At 35.0% G+C, this 27,012-nt stretch overlaps 1 protein-coding gene across 1 annotated transcript; it reads left to right on the top strand.

The window, feature by feature from the left end:
* The first annotated feature begins 914 nt into the window (after positions 1-914).
* Positions 915-26,290, top strand: LOC144439501 (uncharacterized). Its single transcript, XM_078128796.1, has 23 exons — positions 915-1,158; positions 1,785-1,901; positions 2,564-2,716; positions 3,105-3,236; positions 3,600-3,765; positions 4,187-4,340; positions 4,693-4,809; positions 7,939-8,157; positions 8,507-8,703; positions 9,712-9,903; positions 10,291-10,440; positions 11,205-11,409; positions 11,946-12,108; positions 12,610-12,811; positions 13,685-13,851; positions 15,742-15,967; positions 16,890-17,036; positions 20,742-20,911; positions 23,723-23,931; positions 24,448-24,588; positions 25,293-25,385; positions 25,521-25,679; positions 26,144-26,290. The coding sequence occupies exons 1-23, from the start codon at positions 915-917 to the stop codon at positions 26,288-26,290; spliced, it is 3,870 nt and encodes a 1,289-aa protein (XP_077984922.1).
* Positions 26,291-27,012: the final 722 nt, after the last annotated feature.

Genomic DNA, 27,012 nt, shown 5'->3' with positions numbered 1-27,012 from the left:
AGCAGAGTTCAATCACTCACTCAAGTAATGAATGAATCAATCAATCAATCAATCAATGATGAATCGATCAATCAATCAATCAATTAGTCTGTCACTCAAACCAGAATCAATTGATATACCAAGAAGACCCACATTCACCTGTGTGGCCCTTTTAGGCTAGACACTGACACTTAGAATGGCTAAAAAAATCCTAATGGGATGAACCAAGTGTTGTTGTAGACCACTAAAAACAGGAGTTGATGGTCCTTATGGACAACTGATGAAAAAAGAGTAATTTTTTGAACCCAGGTGGGAATACATTTGATTCTTGGACTTATGTTTTGTAATTGGTGTGTATATATATATATAGTTTGAAAGTAACTGATTGTAGCTTTGTGAATAATTTGATGAAATAGAGAAAATAGAAACACCTAATATTGAGCGATTGATGTTGTACACTTGTCGTATTTTTAACCATAAACCTCACCATTTCCTTCGTTTGTTTTTCTTTTTGATATAAATCAGGTTTTGACATTGAGAGTTTGCATAATCAGGACTGCAAAGCAGAGATCTTGGATTAAAGGTCTGGATTAGACATTAAGTCAGTCTGTCAATAAATTTGTTTACAGAGTAAGAAACAGTGACAGTAATAGCAGTAAGGTAAGTCAATACATTTTATTTTAATTTTATTTTTAGTGCCCAAACAGGTACACACATTCATTTATCTCTAAAGAAGTACTTGGTTATCTTGTCCTGTATTGTTTTAAGCTTGACTCTAAACCACTCTTCTGGATCATTGTAATGACATCTTTATTTATTTATAACACTTAAATTATCTTGTCAATAGTCTCAGGATGGACTGTGAATAAAAAAGGCTCTTCTTCATGACATTTTCGTTTATCAATAATACTTTATTATCTTGTCATCATTTCAGGATGGACTATGAATCACAAGGTCTCCTCCATGATATGTTTACTCGCCAAGCCAAGCTTACACCGAATAATGTGGCTATTGTATCTGATGATGGTCAAAAGTTGACTTTTAGAGAGTTAGACTCTCTGACTGATTGTCTAGCTACTAACCTTCGTATCAAAGGTGTCCTCCCTGACTCCATAGTTGGAATTTATATGGAAAAATGTATAGAGTACTCCCTAGCTTACATTGCAATACTCAAAGCAGGTAATTATTATGTTGAGTACTCCCTAGCTTACATTGCAATACTCAAAGCAGGTAATTATTATGTGTTGAGTACTCCCTAGCTTACATTGCAATACTCAAAGCAGGTAATTATTATGTGTTGAGTACTCCCTAGCTTACATTGCAATACTCAAAGCAGGTATATAGAGTATCTTGAGTACTGAGATGCCCTAAAAGATAGAATGGTCGTACCAGTTATTTAGATGGTAGGGAATGATGTAAATAATTCATTCATTCCATTGGGTTCTAATGTTCTGAAGCAGAAATAATTTCCTCCTCCTTCAACCTCAATTGATCTTCACTACTAGAAATCTTACATATACCTGAAATAGACATGATATCTTAAACACAGTGATCATTGGTAATAAAGTGTACAGATACAGGATAGTTCCAATTTTTCTGTCTGGTGAGATGGAAATATTCCACAAAGCCATGCAGATGTACAGTCAAAACCTACATATAAAAAAACGTATTTCTGGCATGCAATACAATAAACTACATTGGTATAGGTTTAAAGTAATTCTTCTTGTAATGACCATACTGTTCTTTGGGCCAAGAACATTGCACAGTATTGATGATAAAACTTTATATTAATTGATTTACCACAGGTGGTGCTTACTTACCCATTGACATTTCCTACCCACCTCCTTTACTGGCTTCAGTTATAGAAGATTCTCAACCAGCAGCTATTGTCACCTTTGAAAGTATTGCTGCTAATGTCAAAGGTCAGTGGCTAGATATAGAAAATAGAGATTTAGTTTTACTGCTGTTCTAAATTGTTTGAACTGATAAAATGATTTGATTTATAATGACGGAATAGAATGGAATGATCTGCTTTGATTTATGACTGAATGGAATGATCTGATCTGATCTGATTTGATTTGATTTGATTTATGACTGAATAGAATGATCTGATTTGAATTGATTTTATTTTATTTGACTGAATGGAATGATCTGATTTGATTTGACTGAATGGAATGATCTGATTTGAATCGATTTGATTTGATTTGATTTATGACTGAATGGAATGATCTGATCTGATCTGATTTGATTTGATTTGATTTGATTTATGACTGAATGGAATGATCTGATTGAACTGATTTGATTTCATCTGCTCTGATTTGATTTATGAGTACAGTAGATTGATTTATATGTGAATTCATTTTAATTTGTTTTTAATTTTACCTGATCTGATTCAATTTAATCCATTCTTCTGATATGAATTGTTTCATCATCTGATTAGTGACTTTAATCTGGTCTGCATTAATCTAGTCTGATAAGATCAAATTTGGTGTGATTTCATTCATTATTAGAATTGATTCAATTTCATGACCATATATACCGGGGTAATATATTATATATTTTGATTTTGTATCTCTATCATCAGGCGCTAAAAATGTGATCATATTGGATGAGAATTGGTCTAAAAGGTTAGAAGATGAAAACAGTAAACATCCTCCATTTGATGGTCCACCTAAACTTACACTGGATAATCTGGCTTATGTTGTCTATTCATCTGGTACAACTGGCAAACCCAAAGGTATATAGTCCAGATTAGACTTGTCAGCTTTGCCAGTTTCCTCCTGTATACAGCAGACTGCTTACAAGTGATGCTGTCACTGGTAATTAAGGGCAAACTTCGGATTAGCATTAAAATGTATATGTGAAATACGGTTGTTTGGCAGAGCTATAGAAAAAGCTGGCCCAGAACAAAGGAATGATCCCATGTAATCCTATGTGTGTGGTGACTAGGGATTGAAACATGGCCCTTTAAACTAACTCCATTGTTCATCTGTTCATTCATTTGCACATGAATAGTTAATATCTGCCAGGCAGTTGGCATGCTTTTGGGTGTAAAAGAAAAATATCTAGGTTTTAAGTTACTGTTTGATTTGATATAATTACATTTGTCACATTTTGATTGTCAGGTATCATGTGTCCACACCGAGGTGCTGTGTTTTCCTATCACTGGAGACATGTGAACTATCCCTTCCAATCAGATGAGAGAGTGGCATGCAATGTGTTCTTTACATGGGAGATGCTTCGATCTATGCTCAAAGGTAAAATTACAAATCCAGGGCTTATTCATCTTAACCCAAAGATCAGGAAAATTATCAAAATTATGCCATTTTTGAATCAAATGCGGCCACCGATACTTTATTAACTATAAGAAAATAACAGATTTGTTGATTTCCTTGTTAGCTAACAAGACGATGGACCCCAACTTTCTATTATTTCAGAAAGACCAGAAGAAAACTTCCGTATGACAAGAGTTTGGAGAGATTTTAAGAACTTTTGATTTTCAGTAAAAATTGTCCCCTTAAAGATAACAGGAAGATGAGCAATACAAGAAAACAACCTCACTCATTTTATGGCTGTCCAAGAGCTTTCTAAGTTTTTTGTCATTTATGTTTGTTTTTTAGGAATTCCTTTGTATATTATCCCTGATAATGTGATTTATGATCCTGTGCTGTTGGTGGATTTCTTAAAACGTCATGAAATCACCAGAATTCTATTCACACCATCCTTACTGGAAGCAGTAATCAACACTGAAAATCTGGACATATCAGGCAGCCTAAAAAAACTCAGGTAAAAAAAAAGGTTCATTGATTTGACTTGTTTCTATTTAAACAGGTAGTCAGTAAGGTACACCATAATGGGTGCTCTCACACTTTAGTCAAGCCTTTTCAGGAGCAGACCAGTGAGGGCAGAGTGACACCACATATCTTACAGTCTACAAAACGGGCAGATATTTGAATTTTTGTAAGATTCTTTTCAGATCCGCCAATCTGCTGTTAGAAAACAACCTCAATGATGTGGATGTAGGAAGGGGGGAGGGGGGGGGGAGAGTGTCAGAACTAAACATGAATGGTTGTTAGCTTATTCACAAGATTTTATATAGCAAGCAAATGACATTACAAAAATTAGCACACTGTAAGTTCTCCGAAAGCAAGGTTGTAGAATTTCCAAACAAAGCATATTTTTCATCAGTTTTGTTCCTTTTCTTAAGGGTCATATGGTTTTGTGGTGAGGTAGTGACTACGGCATTGAGAGACAGGGTAGCCAAGACGTTACCATGGATACAGTTACTCAACCTCTATAGTATATCTGAATCCCATGATGTATGTGTAGCCGATCTCAGTGATGGTACCTATAACACTGCAGTACGTTTATTTCTGTTCTTATCTTGCTCAGAAACTAAGACTACATTGTATTTTACACACAGTTCATGATACAACAGTGGTGAGATAAGTTTTCACAACACAAGCTAAGACAGATACAGTTACAAATTCCCTGTACATGTTCCAACCATTGCAAATTGTTGTGTACTTTTGACAGTAACGTCTTACAGCGTATCACCGAAGAAGGTCTCTTTAATTGTGAAAGACCAAAACATTGGTGAAGTTTGAATTTGAAGAGAAAATATTTTTGCTCATTTAATTGCATATACCCACCAGATTGTAAGATCTATCGCTACTTACAATTTGATTTATAAAGTTTATTTTTCTATGACAGAATGACAGTAGTGGTAACCCTCGTAAGTTCTGTCCAGTAGGTAAATTATTACCAGGTGTACAGATAGTTATCATGGATGACAAATTACAACCATTACCAGTTGGTGTGCCAGGGGAGGTATGTGTCTGTCACAATGATTATGATAGTTTTTATACAATTATAGAGTTTTCCTACAATTGTGAAAGTTTTATACTCTAGATACAAACTTTTACAGTCAGTTGCAGTTCGAAACGGACACCATTGTGTCTAAATTATTCACAAGATGGTTAGCCACACAACAAATCTACTTCCAAAATAATAATTTATTGGGCAGGTAGTGAAATCCAAGATGTAATGACAACGACTTCCAATGTTTACAGATGTAACAGATAAGATATGGCTGGACATGTCATGGCACATACCATTTCTCTCTAGGGTTGGTCATAGCATATTATTTTTAGCACAGTTGAACTCAGTGGTGCTATAGGCATGGCAAAGTGTTTGTCTGTCAGTCAGTCAGTCTGTCTGTCTGTCTGTCTGTCTGTCTGTCTGTCTGTCTGTGTATCTGTGTGTGTGGATGTGTGTAAACAACTTAAAGTCAAACCGCTGGACTGATTGCCATGATATTTGGTGGGTGTATTATTACCTTGGGTGTCTAGTTGGGAAATTGTTCAAATCAAAATGATCTTACCATCAGTGTGTGATTTAGGTCAAAAACTGCGATTTTTGGTTAAAAAAACATAAACTCAAAAACTATTGAGCAGATCAGTTTGAAATTTGGTGGGAATATTTTTAAGGGTGTTTAGACCAAGAATTGTTCACGACATGATGATCCCATCAGTGATATGCAAATTAGGAATAAAAATGTTTAAAAATGTTTAAAATCTTTAATTCCAAAACTACTGAGCAGATTGGGCTGACATTAAATGGGAATGGATCTAGGGGTGTATATATGAAGAAGTATCAAGCATATAATTATCTCATCAGTGATATGCAAAAAAATGTGAATTTTGGTTAAAAACTTATATCTCAAAAAGTACTCAGTCAATGAGACTGAAACTTGCTGAGATGTTTCGAAAGTGTTATTCTGCAGATTTTCTTCAATACATTTTGACAATTAAATCGGCCCTAGCAACCATGACCACACTCTTAGCAACAACCAACTGGCAGTATATTTTGGCCAAATAACATCATTTGGAAGGCAAGTGAGTAAACATTAAAAAAATGTATGCAAATTTCCCTAGCAACCATGACCATGCCCATAGCAACATCCAAACAGTGGTGTATTTTGCAAAGGTAACAATTGGGGTACTTAGACAAGTGAACAGACGTTGAAAAAGTGTATGCAGATATGCCTAGCAACAAGACCATGCCCATGGCAACAGCCAAATGATCAGTTACACTGCAAAGATAACAACAGGGATTAATAGACAAGTGAATAACATTCTAAAAATGTATGTAAATGTGCCTGGCAACAAGACCACGCCCATAGTGACAGCCTTAAGATCACGTACATTGCAAAGATAATAGGAATTAGGAATTAATAGACAAATGAATAAACATTCTGAAAATATATGTAAATGTGTCTAGCAACAAGACCACGCCCATAGCAACAGTCAAATGATAACGTATATTGCAAAGATAACAACAGGGATTAATAGACAAATGAATAAACATTCAAAAGACGTATGCAAATATACCTAGCAACCATGACCATGCCAATAGCAACAGCTAAATGATCACATATATTGAAAAGATAACTATATGGTTGGATAGGCAGCTGGATAGTAATTCAGCAAATGAACACCTATACCTAGCATGAATCAGCATGTGGGTAAATATTTTCAAAAACTGTACATTTGTGCTACAATGCCATTGGCGCTATTTTTTAATTTAGGTAAAAATGAAATGGGTGGTTATGTTATATATATTTGACAAGTAACCCACACACCCGTACCGAAATAGAATGAGCCACGAGGAAAGGGTGTATACATTTGATATATGTTGTCTGAAGGCATTCCCATCCATGGTTCAAAACTATGACTATTGTCCAGTACAACAGATGTCAATGACAATGTCAAACAGTCATAATGAGAACTGAAGCCATGAGGACTGATGTCATTCATCATTTCAGAAATCAGAGCAGATAACACACAGAGGTATACTAGGTAGGCATTCTGAAGTCAACTGTACATGACATGATACAGCATATTGCAGAAAGACTGGTGATTTGTTCACCCTTGTAAGTCATTGAAAAAACTAAGGTGACAGTCAATGATTGTTGTCATGGAAGTAACAGGTTGAAAAAAATGATGAAACCTTTAGACTATTTACTTGCCCAGTGTACAAATTCTCAATAACTTTTGAACAAAAACATGAAGTTTGTGCGTCATTTGGACAACTTCATTTCATGAAAGGGGTTCTACTACAAATCACCTTTATAAACACAATAATACAATCAATGCTGACTGAATGATAGCAAATAACATGTTTTATTTGATATATTTGAATTAATATTATATGATGATATGATTATTCTTGTATACCTAATTGTTGTGTACCTAGAACAACATGTCCCTCTTAGTAATGGTGTGAGCCACATGTGTGCTGAGTGTCATCTCCTTTGGTCTGCAGGGAGTCATTAAGTGTAGCATTTCACATTAATGTTGATTCAGTGACATAAACTTAGTAACAACATGGAAAGTAATTTCGCTGTGTGACTAACGATTGTAGTTTCCTAAAACATCAAGGATGCCCATTTCAAACTGCGACTGACTATACTAGGTTATGGTATGTACAACCCTTCTTACAGACATTATGTACGAGAATGCTCACTGTCTCTGGATTCTTTGTTTCAAGGGAAAATTGCTACTCACATAGTCAAAAATATGTTGGAAGCAAAATACCAAATATTTCCCAATTTTGTGATATAGATATATCTATAGACAAGAACAAAACAGTATCTTAAAATAGATATATATACTTCTGTACACTATTTCTAGTATAATTGCGCCTGTTTGGCCATAAGTATTCGCTAGCTGCTTCTAGTGCCAAGGAATGGAATTTTCTTTCTAGTGAATTATGTAACAGTGAGACCTTTGACAGATTTAAAGAGTTATGTTTGGTGTTAATTCTGTGTAATTTTGATAGTTTCTAGGTGTGTTGTTTTTTTATGTGGTTTTTCTTTAGCTTCTATTAACAGCTTTGGGTTGGCAGGATTTCTGATAATCTTGAAATTGAACTTTTTACGTATTTTCCTATCGTAAGATATATATTGCTGGACCGACATTGGCCAGAGGATATCTGAACAGACCCAAACTGAATGCTGAAAGATTCATCAACCGACCACCAGGTGTACCTGAAACTGTTGGCGATAGACTCTATAGAAGTGGTGACTGGGGTTACATGTTATCTGGTGGTCAACTAGAAATTTGTGGACGGTGTGATTCAATGGTCAAGATTAGGGGATATAGTATAGAGACTCAGGTATGTTAGAAAATGGTTTGTCCTTTTGAGAGTTTGGACGAGCTATTTGATTCATCTAGGAATAAGTCTTACAGGAATTCTATTATGCAGGTAGGAATAATTTGTTTGTGAATGTGAGTTATTATGTAACAACGCCTATAACACTGTCCTTCATCACATGATTGAATGTAGTACAAATCTCTATACTTCCAACATACGCTGTGCTAAGTGTTCCGTTGTTTTGCTTTCCCTATTTGTAGCAGGTTCCACTTGTTAATGCTTACCTGTCGCTGGTTGTAAGACTTGAATTTGTTTATATGCACAGAAAGTAAAAGTGATATTCATTTCAAATTCTGTGATTTGTTAACAGGCAGTGGAAGCAGCTCTGCTTGATTTGCCAATAGTAAATGCTGCAGTTGTGTTGGCCCTTGGAGAGGAGGGAACAGATAAATTTCTAGTTGCTTACATAGTACCAACAGATAATACGACCAAGAAAGAAATTAGGGCAGAATTGAAGAAAAGATTGCCTTTTCATATGATTCCTGCCTACTTTGTGTTTTTGTCCAGGTATAGTTCTTGTTATTTTTTGTTCATGGAGGTCTTTGTACTTGTTGGCTGTTTGTCAACCTGTCTGTCTATCTATCTGTCTGTGTCTGTGTCTGTGTCTGTGTCTGTGTCTATGTCTGTGTCTGTCTGTATCTGTCTCTCTCTGTCTGTGTCTCTGTCTGTTGTGTCTCGGATCTGTCTGTCTGTCTGTCTGTCTGTCTGTCTGTCTGTCTGTCTGTCTGTCTGTCTGTCTCTGTCTCTCCCCCTCTCTCTCTCCCTCCCTCCCCTCCCTCTCTCTCTCCCCCTCTCTCTCTCTCTCTCTCTCCCTCCCTCCCCTCCCCCTCCTCTCTCTCTCTCTCTCTCTCTCTCTCTCTCTCTCTCTCTCTCTCTCTCTCTCTCTCTCTCTCTCTCTCTCTCTCTCTCCTTGTCCTCCTTTGTTTCTGTCATTCTGTTTGCATGACTTGTTCTCTTACCTTTCTCCTATTTCTTAAACAGTATAAGTTGAAATTCATATTTAAATTTAAAAAACAACAAAAGACAAGAACAAACAAATTCAGGCAAAAAACGTGTTTGAAGAATGTAGTATAACTTTGACTTCCCCAGGCTTTATTTGTAAACCTGCCCAAAAATGGCTAAATTTGTGAAATTTTTATGAGCAATTGATAATTTTGTTGCACATCATAAATACAAATCATCATTTATTTTAAAACTTAAAGCTGCACTAACTGGAACTTTTGATCTGACAGCCAACAATATTTTGAACATTTTTCATGTTAATTAGAGGTTCATTTTGTCTATAAGTAGTATAGTAATATGTTCAAATCATGATTCATTTGGGGTGATGATTTTTGGGTGCGGACCCAAAAATCATTATAATTAGATATATTGCACCATACTGTGTGTACTGTTACGCAAGTATGATTATCCACAGGTAATTCAATACTGTTCAGGGTGTAAGATATTAAATGTAACAAAATAGTTTTTTAAGAATCTTCCAGTTAATATGTGTGTGTTGTTCTTTGTATGTAGTATTCCAATTCTTGCAGCGTCTGGTAAACTTGATAAGAAAGCTCTTCCACCTCATGACATGGACGGAGATGAAGGGGTTGAGGGCGGTGTTACAGCATCTACAGAGACAGAAAAGACACTTGTTAGATTATGGTGTAACTTACTAAATCTTAAAACAGTTACCATAGATGAAAACTTTTTTGATCTTGGTGGGTAGGTAATAATTCTAAATTTTTCAACTTTTTCCATCAAATTGTAAAACAAAAAAGCATTAGATAGACCATGTTTCAAGTACAAAAGAGACTCTGGCATTATTTGAACTGTTATGTGAGAGAGAGATTATTTCAGGATGTGACTTAATTGGCCAATAGAGCTAGCATGCCTGAGAACTCACACAGTTTCTGACTCACCCCTCTAGAAAATGTTTACAAAAAGTATGAGATAAAAAGTCATCATCAGGATCTTTAAAACTTTGATAATGCTTAAAATTCATTTTGTTTTTGTTCACATCATATACAAGTATTCTTTGTGAACAGCCAGACTTTTATCTCTCATCAGCGATGATTTCATCTGCTTTGTTTTTTTTGTCATCTTCTACAGACATTCCTTGTTAGCAGCCAGACTTCTATCTCTCATCAGAGACAGTCTAAATGTAGAATTGACTGTCAGGGATCTCTTCCAGCACTCTACCATAGAGGACATGGCCAAGTTGATAGATGTTACATTACAGCACATAGAAAATGGACAAATGTAAGTATACTGTTACTGTATACACTAGTATATTGAGTATTCTAACATAGAGGACACAGCCAAGTTTGGCCAAGTTGATAGACACTACAATATGCACACAGAGAATATGGACAAATGTAAGTATATTGTACTATATATACGCTAGCATAGAGGACATAATAATGTTGGGTTCTTATATAGCGCTTTCCCACACCGTGCTCAAAGCGCTTTACAATTATTACCCCTGGCTCAGATCAGAACGGCACAACAGCCCTTTAGTCTTCCTCAACTCCCTGGGGAGCATACAATCCATTGCAGCCATTTCAGCGCATAGGATTAAAGCTTTCACATTGCAACCTACATCCTACCAGGTCCCCAGTTATACAGCTGGGTTGACTGAGGCACAGTCATGGTTCAAATCTTGCCCAAGGACTTTAGCCACTCAGAAACAAACAGCAGGCAGCGACGGGGCTCGAACCTGCAACCTGTAGATTCCAAGCCGGTCACGCTAGCCATTCACCCATCATGACATGGCCAAGTTTGGCCTAATTGATAGATACTACATTAGAAGAGAGAAAATGGACAAATGTAAGTAATTTAATGAAGATTTGCCATTTCATACTTCAGCAAGTACAACATACTATAAGTGTACAAAATAACATGACAAACTGTGAAGAAAAAAATGGTTCTTAGTTACAGCTACTTCTAGGGCTTATTAACTAAGAACATGGAGACTGTGTTTTTGTGTACAAAGAGTTGATGATAGAATTACGTTTATATTTCAGCTTTGAAGGTGAGCAATCTGTTGTAGATTTAAAGGCAGAGGTTGCTAAGCATGACAGAGAGTGGTTTAGTATTGATATGCAGCTAAGGGCTTTCTGGAGATCTATACAATATGGTAACAGATGGAAGAGAGGAAGTGTGTTACTGACAGGTGCTACAGGATTCCTAGGGGTACATCTACTGAAAGACTTGCTATGTCAAACCAAGGTATGAAATTTACAACACAGATTCTGAATAATTTGTATTCTATCTGGATTGAACTAAGGTTTGTAAAAGTAGATACTTTTCAAGTCTTCACTCTATGAGTCACAGTTTGACAATTCCAGAGAATTCTGTGGGTTACCTCTTTATTAATTAAGGTAATCAAATTTGCCACGGACATGTTGATGCAGCAATAATCAGATCTTAATTAATTGTCATGAACTCAATTATTTGTCATCCTCAGTGACAGTCTTTAGGCTAACTTTATTTTAATATATTGATCTAAATAATAAGATGTATCAAAATCTGCTTATGAATCAAATGATGTGATTATTTATGTAATAATGTAATAACATACAAACTGTAGAACTGGTAAACCAACATACACAGACAGACTCACTCACTCACTCACTCACTCACTCACTCACTCACTCACTCACTCACTCACAAACTGTATTGTACTTTATTTTGAGTACAAATCAACATGACCATCACTGATCTGACTATATTTTATACTTCTTTCTTCATGTGTTCTGTATCAGCTGTATGTCTATTGCTTGGTCAGAGAACCTCCCGATTCCAGTTGTAGAGAACGTCTACAGAAAACCTTACAACAGTTTGGTATACTGTCAGAGAATGGTAAAGGAACAGATGAACAACAAATGATGATGACAGCATTTACAAACAGGGTTGCTACCATCCAAGGTAATTAAATGTGTTAGCTGTTGAGTTGAAGGAGTGTATTCAACATCAACCTATGTTTTACTATCAGTATATATTTAACAAGAATGATTTGTAGATCTACTCACAGAGGTACAACTTTTCCTTCACATGTTAATCAGGAGGTTTTGTTTAACAACGTTGATTTTCAATACTCTCAATCTCTAAAACTCTATGACTGAATATCACACTATTTCATATCTTGTGAAATATTCATTTTCATTTGGAAATATTATTTGTATTCTTGTTTTCACTGATATGGTTTTTTGCACTAAAAACAACCAGGGCTATTCTGCATTGTTTTATGCCAGCGACTTTTGCAGGAATCTGTTTAAAAATTCTTTATTTTTCAACCAGTATATTTTCGTCGTTTGGCAGATTTGCGAGTCGTATTCCTAGATATTATTGCCCACTTGATTTTACCTGCTACTTCTAAAACCAGCGGCATCTTTGAGTATGTGATAAACTATTGTTTTCTTAACACAGGTGATGTGTCTTTGTTGAACATGGGAATGACAGTGGAGGACTACACACATTTGACATATGAGGTTGATTTTGTCATCCATTCTGCTGCCTATGTTAACCTGGTTTATCCCTACAATGCATTACATGGAATTAATGTGATTGGTACACGTAATGTGGTGCTATTTGCCTGCACCAATAAGATCAAACCACTACACTATATAAGGTGAGATATGTGAAGTGTAAACAAATATAAACAACACGAAGTAAACATATAAACTTGGTGCTATTTGCCTGCACCAATAAGATCAAACCACTACACTATAAGGTGAGATATGTGACATATACACAAACATAAACAATGCCAAAGTAAACAGACTAACAATAGAGATATACAACTGACACCAAAGTAAATATAGTAAGTAGAGATAATCAAAGCCAAAATAAACAATAACGGAGTCTGAGATATTTGATCTAAATGTCTTTATCATATATGAACAAAAATTGTAACTGTCACAATATTTCAATTTTAGTGATAATGTTTTAAAATCCCTGTAACTGATAAGAGAGAAAACTGGTGAAAGTCATGTAGGTTTCCATCCCGAATTTAAATAATTTTGGTGGGGAACACTTCAGGAATCCAGGTAGATTTTACCTCCTACCACCACTTCAAAAATATTCTATTTTAGCGCAAGTTTTGAAGCTCCAGTAGTAGAGAAAAGGAAATTTGGTAAAATTCACAGAATTTCGTGTCACATGAGCCCATAATTTGGGAGCGATTCTCAGTAAAACTTGGAGGAACTTGATTGGGTAGATTTTATCTACTAGTTACCTCTAGCAATACACTATTCAGAGGAATACAAGAATTCTGAATAATTCTTCAAGTGTAAGAGTTGAAATCTTGTCAAAATGGGGATAATATTAGCTTGAAGTATTGTAAGCATTTCTTACCATCATTTCTTTTTGACCACTTTTAAAAATTTAGTGTAACATAATATATATAGATTTTGCTCTTAGAAAATGACAGACATTGGTCAAGTTTTCATATCAGAGTGCAGTAAAGATATGTAATACAATATTTTCCAACTTTGTCGAACAGCACCAATGGAGTGTTTCCCAGTGGACTGACGGAGGCATGTGAGGATGCAGATATAACAGAGTATGCAGACAAACTGAGTGACGGCTACAATCAAAGTAAATGGGTAGCTGAACAGATTGTACTCCGAGCCAAAGATAGAGGTTTACCAGTTGCAATATATAGACCAGGTAACACTCATTTTTTGTGTATTTCCCTCGTTATAACAAATATGAAGCAGTTCCGTGTTTGAATATTAAACTTTTGATTTTTCTTGATTGACGATTACTACAGTTATAATATTACACCAGATTTAAAGTGAGAACCTTTCGTTAGGACAAATGCAAGCCTTTTCATTAGTTCCTACAAACATTATAAGCTTGCCAAATCTGAGCTACCATACATGGTGTATCCCTTGTATGGTAGCATAATTTAGACTTTGTGTATTTTATGGAAAGTTTCTTTTTTAAAAAAAATATATTTTGTGAAGCGCCTCTGAACAATTTTTATTTTTGGATTTTGGTGCTATACAAATGTTTACTTTATCTTATCTTATCTTATCTTAATTAAAATTTCATTAATTTTTTAGAACATTTTACACATTTTTTAAATCTTTTCCAATTTATTACAAACAAGTTACAAACAAGGACTTGGTATATGTCATTTCACATTGATTTTTCAAGTAGGAAGCCATGATAAAATTGTTTTATAAATTCAGAAATTAAAACATAATCCTCATCCATATGGCCTCTCATGTGTACAGTGGCCCAGTTTAATGGACATTTGCAAAAGGTCACTGAACTACCGTAAACCTAGCTGTTATCATGAAGAGCAAACAGTGTCTCTCTCAGGATTTGATAAAGTATATTCCTTCACATAATTTAAAAATCTTGCGACAATGAGACTGACAACTATGTTTACAGACACTTTGATTGTCTTCACACTGACTAGCCCTGTCCATTACCTGATCCAGATCACTTTAATCCGCATTGATTCTACTTTCCGTCTACACTAAAAAATTGAAAGATGGATATCGATTTGAATTACATGAGCGTACCTGTCCACACACTACCAACTTTGATACGGATTACTTACTATCAAACTAATTCACTCGAGTATGCACATGCCTGTCCACACCAGGCCTAACTGATAGCGATCTGATTCAATTAAATTACTTTGATCCGGACCAAATATCCACCACCCAGAGTAGGCTTTGATCCGGATCAGTTAATTTGAATGAATTAACCACAAGTATGGACAAATCGAATTGGATCCAGATCTGATTTTATAGTATTAATAAGCTTGTTGTCTTAATGACTGGGATTTATAATACAGATCCACAATAGCAAAAAAAAATAGACAGTTACATTTCATTTACCGTATTTGTTTGGCAATAAAATATTGTAAAGATATACATATGAAATACTGCCTAGCTAGGACTACACAAACAAACAAAGTGTTAATGAGGTGGAATTCAAAATGACAGTCGTTGAAAACTCTGAGTAGATAAATGAAATATTAAATAATGAATTAAATATAATTTGAAATATGGTATACCTAAATAATATATAAATATCAAAAATCATCTTTTAGTAATATTATGTACTTTGGATGGATGGAGGATGAGAAATCACTTTTTTTTTATCATATCTTAGATTGTGATTATCATTAAAGTTGCACTTGCTGCAACTGAATGTTTTTTCCAAGCTGTTTTTTTTTTTGATGAGTTAATCATAATATGATACACCCTGAACTGTATCATCTGTGAGTAAACATACATGTATTTGTATAGTAGTACACATAGTATGATGCAATATATGCAATCAAATTGATATTTTGGTCCACACCAAAAAAAAATCAGCACTCCAATAATTCTGATTTCAACCTTATTACTACGTATATTACTTGTAGATGAAATAGACTGCTAATAAAGATGTATAGTGTTTAATTATTGTTATTTTAACAATTTTAAGTGAATATATTCTTGGTTGTCTGATCAAAAAATGATATCTCAGTTACAGCCAGTGCTGTATATACCAATTAGAATACAATAAGACTATTATGTTAATTTCTGTGTTTAGGAAACTTATCAGGTGAAAGCAAACAAGCTTACTGGAATTCCATGGACTCTAACCTGCTATTGATACGTGGTTGTGTGAGAACTCAGAGTGCTCCTGATGTGGACTGGGAAATTGAAATGACCCCAGTAGACTTTGTTAGTAACGTCATTGTACAACTCACTCAGAATATCATGTTAGGCATCGGAAAAGTTTTCCATCTGGTCAATCCAAGACCACTCAAAGCAAGGTCAGTTTTAACTTTGTCATCAATCACAGCTTTTTTAAAAACAATCAGCTTATCTTGGAGATTATGTTATTTATCTGATTTGTCATTTGGTGTTGGATATATGTTTGTCAAATAAGCAAATATGTAGTAGTATTTGTCCGACAGATAATAGTATAAAGGAGTTGGGGTGGGGATGGGATGTTCTGAAAATCTCATAAACTACTTGCACGATACAAAAAAAAAGTCTTGTAAGATTTGATTCTCTTAAAAAAAATCATCTATATTTTCAGTACTTAGATATTTTTCTGCTGTGAACTTGGCATAATTTGTTAAGAATGTTGAAGAACTTTAGACTACCTGGTGACCTTTGACCCCTCTTGATCAGAGTTGCTCCAATAACACAATGGATGACATGGTTGAAAGATTTCATTCCTAGCTAGTTTCATGATAATTCTTGACCCTTTGAATAGTATTTTTTTGTACATATCAGCCTAGAAACTTGTTGGTAATTACTGGCATTTGTAACCAGTATTCAGCATATTGAATTTTAGATTTACTACATAAAGTCCTAAAGTAAAAAAACTCATCACATGAATTCTTTTGATTCAATGAAATTCAATGACAGGAATAGACACAACTGTGATTTTCAAGATAAACTCAATTGACAAGACCCCTGTATATAAACAATTACACTCTTTGGAAAGTTCAATTCAAACAATCAACACCAAGTGTGGTATCTATAACTTTGCTTACTCTCATCTGGGCTAGTAGACAAGAACCAGCAAAGTTAAATATTGAGCACCCTAGACACGCTAAGGGAGAAAACCTTGTTACAGGTCAGATTTTCTATGAGTAATGTACCACCTACCAGTATCAGAATGGGAAAAAAAGTCCACTTAGGTTGTGAGAATTTATCAGTAATGTATTTGTGTATCTATATTAGGTGGTTGTTTGAATGGATGAAAGCCCATGGCTATGCTATACAGATAGTACCACTACAGGAATGGTGCAAGAAAATTGAAGACTTGAAAAATTCTGACCATACCAAAGAAGATCAACAACTTGGAGAAATGTTGGATAATATAATCAAGTAAGTTAGTAACTATTTTAAGAGGAATATTTGTGTATTTGAAGAGATACTAAAGGCACTTAGCCCACCTGTCAGTCAGTCTTGAAGGTCTAAATTAACTTACATTATTTTTCAGCTATTGTAACTGCCTTTTGATTTTTCTGCTCATCATCAGGACGAGCGGAAATTAAAAAAATCAAAATGGCTGTAAGGAGAATTAAGGCACTATTTTATCTCAGTATAAATACTTAATATATAAAACTTATTTAGTATTAATGTGTGTGTGTGAGTGTGTGTGTGTGTGTGTGTGTGTGTGTGTGTGTGTGTGTGCGTGCGTGTGTGTGTGTGTGTGTGTATTTAGCATTGTTAGATTCATGCATGTGCATTTCTCTTTCATTATGTCAACAGTAATTTTTGGGTGCAACCAAAAATTATTACATCATAGCATCATCCATTTGGTTTGTGTAGCTACTATGTTACTGTTGTCATGGTTACTAGTGATCGTTAAATATGTTTCACTTCCTAAGAAATAAAAATGTTCAAATCTGGGCAATGTCCCCTTAAATATCATTGGTGGTAAATATTTAAAACTGGTATATTATATGAGAACAGATGTTATGTGTGTGTCAAGGTCAAGATCAAGATCAAGATCAAGGTCTTATTCATAGAATAGATCAAGAAAAGTGGAATATCTTTCCATTTTTTCAAAAACTGTGAGGTCAGATAGCTTGTTGCTAATATTCTGGAAGCTTCTAAATGTTATCAATAAAATTAATAAAAAGAAATTTAAATTTACAAGTTATGATTCTATGCTTCCCCCCCCCTTCCTCCGTCCAGTTCCCCACACTGCTCCCCCCAAAATACATCAATTTTTTTCTTTTTACATACAATTTGCATAAATAGTAGTATATCACAGAGTTTCCTTTCTTCTCAGGAAAGAATCAATAATTTTTTAATTGGCATATATCTGTAGATGATTTTGAAATGTATTTTATTCCTACTAAAATTTTCATATTTTGAATTGTTTTTACATTCACACTATCCTTCATACATCCCTACATGGTGACTCATTAATTTGTTTTCACATATGAAACAAATATAGCTTTGTGTGTTGACATCCACCTGCCATGCCAGCAAAAGTTAACATATAACAGATGCATGTGTACTAGTAATTCACAGTTATTTACAATGAATGCATAATATTTTGTATCTGATTATGAAATTAAAAATAGAATCATCCGGGGGTTTACTTAGTGTATTGATAGCCACTATAAGTCATTAGTATTCACTATCAGGACCATTGTCAATGTTATCAGCTTGTGTACTGCAGTTGCAGGATGTTCTGTACACACATCTTAAGGTGAGAGCCTCTAAAGTCATTGTATTCAGTATCTAAGCCATCATCAACATAAAGCCATTGTTGGCTGTGAATTGCAGTCACAAGATGTTCCTTAGACACACCTCAAGGTGAGAGCCTCTATAATTCATTGGATCAAAGCCATCGTCAATATTATCGGTTGTGTACTGCAGTAGCAGGATGTTCCTTACACACATCGCAAGGTGACAGCTTCAACGATAGTTTCTCAGATTTTAGGATTTATTTTGCCATATGTTTTAAGTAAACATGTTCCTGACAGTTAAAATAAACACTGATTATCTATTTGGTGTTTATTTTAATTGTCTCTGTCTGAAACTGAAGAAATGAATGGAAATGTATTTTTTGATCTTTTCAGTCGTAACCCTGGTAACTTGTATATAGAGAATAAATATAGAAACCTAGTTGAATGACTTGGCTGTTTTCACCAGAATGTTAGAGGGGCATTCACACCCAAGATATGAAAAATTATTCTGGGTTATTTATGGTTTATGTGAATAATTATTGAATATGTTGATCTGCTTACTGAGGCATATTACGTAATCATCACTAGTCACCAGGCGGCATCACATGAATAATTCACTACCTGAGTTATGTGATAAATGCTGAAATTGGCATTGACTTCAGGGCTTATTGAAAAAAATTTAAATTAATGTCACAAATAACATATGCTATTGGAGTGAATTAATACTCACTGCAAGGTATGAATTAATATGAATACAATATGAGACAGAACTCCATGACAATTTGACATGTAAGTGCACTGTGATGTACTTGATAGGGTATCCTATTTGCGTGAGTGCTTGCAGTATTCTTTACGACTGGCACGTGTGAAAATGTGCAGTAGAAAACACTGCAACGAGTGCAAATATCCCTGCGTACCCACATTTGCACACATGAGGCATGGGGGTTCTGTTATTATTACATAATATATAAGTGTTTATAGGATCAGCAACATTGCCTTGAAATCACAATGTGTTATCATGTCATTTTGTGTACAAGGAACGATAGCGTCCCTCATATCGCATATTATTTGTATACAAGTATGCAATATCGTTTTCAGTATTGCATATGTAAATACCACAGAGTATACATGTACACTGGTGCAAATAATCACTGGTGTCAAGTGTTATTATTATTAATGAGTATTATGTGTGTAACCTAACAAATGAGATTATAGCTTATAATAGATAGATATAAGTGTCTTCATTTTGACTACTTACTAACAATATGAAAATAAAATTTCAGTTACTTGTAAATCCTAACAGATAAAATTGTGTTATACAAAATTATATTGACATGTAGTGTCTCACTATAGTCCCTAGTGTCAAGGAAGGATGTGACCTTGTGTGTGATAATTATCCAAAATATGTTACACAATATTTCATAATAATACTGCAGTCAACATCAATGCATGTCATCTCAATGTATAAAATGAAACAAGGACCTGAGGGTAAAAGATAATATAGACTGACATATATCATTTTGTCTGGTAATGTTTACCTTTAAGCTCTTGGGTGTAGTGAGTGGAAAGATGTATTTTTCAGTGTACAGACAGTGTAGTTTCAATATTACGGTATATGAGGTAGGAGTGATAGTTTGCAGACAATATTTCAGGTACTCATTTATTTAGAATACAACATTGGCAATGCAGTATTATTACACATGTTTGCAGCAATTGTATTTTGTGTGGCTAAAGTGTTGTCCTTTAATATATCTATAAATATTGTGTGAACCAAGTCAAAAAATACATAAGTGACTGTTTTTGATGAGCTTAGCTGAAATTGGCTGTACTTTGATGGTTCATTGTTCTTGATCACTTAGAAAGCTTGCACCATTTCCTCCAGATCACAGAAATAAATGACGAATATTACAGGAGGAATGAAGATGCCTTGGTGTTTCACTCATGAGACACACACTCAGACAACTTGAAAAACAAAAGAAACAATCATAGAGGTGTCACACAGTGGGGATGTAGAAGTAGATAAGTTACCATGGTGATTACCAGTTGGAAAGTAAACAAAACTAAGTCTATGTGTAATGTTTTCAATAGAAGCCTGTTTCTACTGCATTGTAAAAGAATAACAATGCTTAGCACTTTTCAATAGGTAAGGGAAAATGTCTTGCAGTGTGTGTTGTGTCTCTGTTATTGTTATTGTTAGTCTAGAATTGAATTGTCTATAATCTTTGTGTTAAAAACATGCAACATGAGTGAAATACCAACTTGAAGGCAACTTAATTTCTCTTGTAATATGTTTTCAAGGTAATCACTACCACCTGTTTCAAAACAGTTTGGATAAAAAATATACCTTACATAACATCGTACTTGATTTCTTTTTTTACAATTGTAGGAATTCATCGTTGTTTGCCGAGTTGAGTCGGTTTAGTATTACCAATCTACAATCTGTGTTATCATCCTTCAATCTAACCTATCCATCACTGAACAACGATTTACTCAAAAATTACTTCCACCACCTATCTCAGAGAAATGTTATTGATAAACCAAAACAAAACATCCAAGGTAAGGACTGTATAATTAGATGAATTTGTACAAGTTTATCAGAGATATTCAAAAAATGAATGAGTAAAGTATCGGTATCCTGGATTTTGTGTTGTGGTTTCAAGTGGTACACTATACAACATTTTACCTACAACTTTGTGGGTACCCTGTACCCTGTACGCTGGTGAGCATGAGTATGAAGCAAAGGAAGTTGTGGGGAAAAATAGTGTACAGCGTGAGAGTTATGGGTGTTCAGAAACTTATCAGTGATAACTCTACGATTCTTTGAAAACATTTTTAAAAAATGGTTCAACAAACCTTCTCATTCCAGTACGAATCAGAGAGAGTTGTGGGTAAGATATTATATATAGTGTGCATGGTGTAACAACGTACTTTGACATGGTGATGATTTATCCCCCCCCCCCCCCCCCCCCCCCCCCCATTATATGTACATGGTCAGTATTCTTTGAAACTTACAACTTGGCAATATACTGTAGTATGTGTTGATATCAATATACAGTACAAATCACCACTAGATCATGAGATGGGACAGTGTGTATTATACCCAAAACTAACAAAATACAGGTGACTTAAGGGGCCTTGACACTGACAAACAATTTTGCAATATTAATATTGATTACTGAATTTATACAGTTACAGTAACAATGTGTCATTTTCAAAGTGTGCAGTATTTTAAAGAAAATCGTGGCTGTCAATATACTGAAAGTCTCCTATTGATATGATTCTCATGCCATAATTCTGTAGAAAATATACTATACCATCTTGTTCCTGTCTACATCTCAGAAGTCAACTTTTAGTTGTCTGAATCTACATTTAGTGATTGAGGAGAATAAAAGGGAAATGGAATGCCCCATCGTCATATTGTCTACACTTCATTATTTTTCACCTCCAATATAGTTGTGTGGTCCCAACATCTATTCATATGCAAATTTTGAAATCCTGGTTGACCCATGCACTGCTCCTCATTCATTTGCATACATCTCAAACATATGAATATGGCAGATGAAGTAGTGGGTACTCATGCACAAGGTAATATTTGATCTATGCAAACAAACTTAGGCTTACCTGTGACAACCACAAGACAGGAGGTGTTGGCACCGACTACTATCATGGCAGACAAGGCTAGAACCTGTAGTTTCTTATTCATAAAATATTACATATCAAATATAAAATCATGGCTGTTCACAGTTATGTGTAGCATTGGTGCCTCTATAGAGCCTATAGTAGTGATTGCATATTGACAGACTATGAAATAATACTGTAACATCACATGTGAAATGGCTGCATATATGGCTATACCACATGGTACATCTTCAAGGTCAAATGTCAAAATCCCAATCCCTCTTTCTATAGCTCTATGGTGCTGTAAGTACCACATGGATGATCTTCAAAGTCTCCACTACAAACCTAGTATCACTACGTAACAATTTCATAATTTAGAACGTTACATATGCATTACATTGTTTGAAATTTACGTTGTATTAAAATATAACACAACCTGTAGACAGTTAAATCCTATTTAAAAAAGCTGACCTAGGGTGTGAAACTAGTCAAAGGTTCAAGCAGTTTGTGTACTTATTTACTGCTGAAATGCCAAAGTCTAGCCATTTTTGCATCATATATCAATGAGGGGCTAACAGACTGCACTGGTACTTCTGAAAAAATCAAACAAACATTTTGAGAATACCAAACAAGGGTTAAAAACTTGTTTACTGGTAGTCTGAGGAGGCTCTGACTTGAGTATGGAGTCAGATATATTTGGTCGGTATGACTCGATCTGTTCTCAGTCAGAGATCCAAGTGCTCTCAAACTTGCAAACAATGCATTTGAATAAGTAATGTGATAGAGGGCCCTCATTCACTGACAAACCCACACAGACCCGATATGATAAGGTTGTGATGTATATGATACACACTTACAAATTACACATAGTAATTAGTGAACAAGGACACAACATCTCATTATCATTCATGACCTGGAAGTCAACTTTTGGAGAGAAAAGTCATCTTTCTCAAGCTTTGCAGTTCAAAAAATTGACTAGAAATCATTTGACAAGTTGCCCTGAAAGGTTGGAAGAGAAGTATGATGGATGATCTATTGACAACTTTACATTATTTTACATGGAGAAAATTGGTGCTGATCTCAAAAGTTTCAGCATCGGTGTTTGATTGCAAGTTTGAGAGCACTTGGATCTCTGACTGAGAATGGAGTCGTACTGACCAAATATATCAAACTTCGTACTCAAGTCAGAGCCTCCTTGGACTATTTTACTTCTACATGTATACTATGTACAGGTGTTTTCAAGTGGAAAAAAATTATTTATGTCAATTTCATGGCTAATTGCTATAAAATCCTGAGTAAAGATGAGTTGAACTGACATATTTATTGTCTCAATTGACATATTTCAACACAAGAATGGACTGTAAAATATGTCACGTTGTTCTGTCCTCACCGGCCTCCTCTCTTGACCTATGTGTGAGGACGTCCTGTCATGGTGTACCTTACAGACTAGTTATTATAAGAATGTACTAAGAATAAGATCACAGTTTTCATTGAAGGTACTATTATGGGTGTGTGTATGTGTGAGGTAAAATGTCTAGTACGCTAGCTAGCCTTTTTATATCAACAATTTGTTTACAATTAAACACTTGAAAGTGAGTGAAAGATTCTACCATGATGGGTAGGTAAATCCACCACTGGTTTTAACTTTGCCTGAGACAGGCAAACTTGGAAGATAAATAGAATTGTGTTGCAGATGAAAATGAAAAAACCATGTTGTAATCATGGTATGTTCAATCTATTGTGTTTTAGGTCCAAAGCCTTTGAAGGACCGTGTTGCCATAGTAACTGGTGCATCAAGTGGTATTGGTGCAGCTGTTTCTCGTCATCTTGCTCAGTCTGGAGCTATGGTTGCCTTGGCAGCACGGAGAGAGGAGAAACTTCTAGAATTAAAGAGGGATATAGAAAAAGAGGGAGGTGTAGCAATTACAGTGAAAACTGACGTCTGTAACAGAAATGAGGTTTGTTTGTTATCGGTAATACTCAAAGAACGGGTGGAGTGGATAAAAAAGTGACTTGTAACAATGACTTGGCAAGTTGGTGCATGGCATATGTGATGCAATGAACTTAATTTGAGAACAGATTTCTTTGTAGAACAATTACACTGACAGTCAATATTTCAAAGGTGTGCTATTGGTAAACAGTTGACTTGTTGTCTAGATCGAAAGTAAATGAGGTTAATCTGTTACTATCACAACACAAAAGTGTTTGAACTTGAAGGAGTGTTAACCAGTGAAACCCACATTTCATGTATAAGTTATTATATGTAATTGAATATGAACTTGAAAATGAATTAAGTGAATGAAGTGATATAGGAGAAGGGTGACGATATATCATCAACTGTTGATGGTTTTGAACAGCGCCACCTAGAGCCAAGACTGAAAATGTCAGGTACATGGTCAAGGAGCATTCAAACATCATAGAAACAACCCTTTGTCCTGTACATGTATCAATAAAACCATATGTTGATCTTGTAGGTGAAAGAGTTAGTCAAACATGCAGAAAGCACACTTGGTCCTGTGGATATACTAGTCAACAATGCTGGTGTTATGTACTACACTATGATGAAGAATGTGTTGGAAGATCAATGGGAAAAGACAGTAGATGTCAATTGCAAGGTTAGACATAGATAGTGAAACATTGGCGAGATGAAACAACTCTAGGCGAAATACATGTGTTGTAACCCAAACAACATGAAGGAGCCATTAGTGTTGTAGAGTACTACCGGTACATGCTATGAGTTCTCGCAATCTAGCACATATTTTACCACATGCACAACAGAAAATAATACTCTTGCCATAAAGAGGCCAGCAGTTTTATGACGATGACTCTATATTGATATAGACTTTATCAAATTTATGAATTAAATTAATAACTATCATATGGAAACATTGGCCTGATATTCTTTAAGTAAGTTGATAGTTAATAATAGTTGTTACTTTAATTCTTATACCAGGGTCTATATGCTTCTCGAAAGTCTCTGAAAGTTCTAAAATCAGCTACAGTATAACTTCAACTTGAGGATCTACATCACAGAAAAGTACTCCAAGAAATCATAACTTTAAAATGATCTGCTTTCACATGCTGGGCTTCATATTTTGTCTACAGACTGTTCTAAATGATACTGCCTGAAGTAGGAAGGTGGAAAATATAACAAAAAGGATCGATTCCATAAAAGACAATTTTCTAATTTTCTATGGTTATTTTTCTCTTCGGGTGTTCTAAATGGTAGTGATATGTTACAGTAAAATCGGAAAATGTAACATGAAAAAGATTCACAATTGACAATTTTCTGACTTTGTGTGGTTATTTCTGTCTACAGGGTGTTCTAAATGGTATTGGTGCTGTGTTAGATGGTATGATATCTAGAGGAAAGGGTCATATTGTAAACATGTCATCCGATGCTGGTAGAAGGGTAAGTCTAAAGTCTTTCTTTCTTTGACAACCCTATTACATTAATTTTGCTGTAAATCCAAAAGTACACCATATTTTAAACTTAAAAAATATATCAAACATGCAGCTACAATTGTTATGATTTATATACCTGTAGGCATTTCCTGGTCTAGCTGTGTACTCAGGTTCCAAGTTCTTTATAGAGGGTGTGTCCTGTGCATTACGACAAGAATTGGTTGGTTCAGGCGTCAAAGTAACAACTATCCAGCCAGGTGATGTCAAAACTGAAATAGGTAATCCATCTACAGATGAAGAAGTAAGTATGACTGCTGTATTGTATATCTCTAACAGGGCTTGTAGTAGAGGTTTTATACTTTTGTAGAAATCTTAAGAATCCTTGAGAAGGGAAGAGGGAATTTGGTAAAACTTGGTAGATTTCCACCCCTTGTACCGTTATGCTGATAGGAAGCTTGGTAACAGAGGGGAAAAATCTGGTCTAAGTTACATAGCTTTACCTTGTACCATAGTTTTGGTTGGGACCCTGCTAACAAAGTAGAAATCTGGTAAAATTTGCATAGATTTCCATTCTTTGTACCATTATGTTATATTATGCTGATAGGAAGCTTGGTAACAGGGGAAAATCTGTTAAAATTTGCATAGATTTCAATACCATGTACCATAGTTTTGATAGGGATCCTGGTAACAGAGAGGGCAGACTTCTTACATTTGTATTTACTTGCAAAAGACTTACTGACCATTGTATTTTTTTTACTATGACAGGCCAAAGAAAAGTATGATATGAGTTCAACATACAAGACACTGGACCCAGATGACATTGGTAGAGCTGTGGTGTATGCTGTGTCACAGCCCCCTCATGTGGCGGTAAATGAAATTTGTATAGAACCACGGGAAGCACCAGCACTATAAAATTTAGAAGTATTTTGAATATAGCAGGAAATTGTTTAAACTCAGGATGCAAATACTATTACTCAGATGCACCAGTTTTGTAAAATTTTGATGTATATTTTGTATTTTTACCAGTGTGAAATGTTGAGACTCAAGGTGGAAATATTGTTACTGAATATTTTTTGAAAAATTGTGTTGGATTAGGCAATGAGGGATTCACTTTCTCTGTATTAAAGTTACTAAATATAGCACAGTGTCTATCTGGAGGAGATGACACAAATTAGCTTCATGTTAGGGAGTCTAACTATATTCCTATCCTTAACCTAAGTCTAACGTTAACTCCCTAGCTTGTATATATATATATATACAAGCTGTAAACAGGATCATCGAAAGTATTCATGTAAACTATGACACTTTATCCTCAGATCATTTTCCAGTATTTTGTTCACTTCAGATCAATTTACTTCCAATGTTGAGTTCGACACCTAAACACACATCTTTTAAACCTAAATGGGATAAGGCTAAGGAGACTCATTTAAATAACTATTCTGTGTTATGTAACAAGCTTCTTTCGAGAGTGATAATTCCTAACGAGGCACTTGCCTGTACTGATACAGAATGTACCATTCATCATGAACAGATCGATAACTTTTATAATGATACAATTTTAGCTTTAAAGTTAGCAGCAGAAAAAACTATTCCAAATGGTCCTGATTGTAACATGCGTGCAATTCCGGGGTGGA

The sequence above is a fragment of the Glandiceps talaboti genome, chromosome 8, assembly GCF_964340395.1.
Source record: "Glandiceps talaboti chromosome 8, keGlaTala1.1, whole genome shotgun sequence".
Lineage (NCBI taxonomy): Eukaryota > Metazoa > Hemichordata > Enteropneusta > Spengelidae > Glandiceps > Glandiceps talaboti.
The sequence above is the reverse complement of the archived record's forward strand: the minus strand, read 5'-3'. Positions and strand labels throughout refer to the sequence as shown.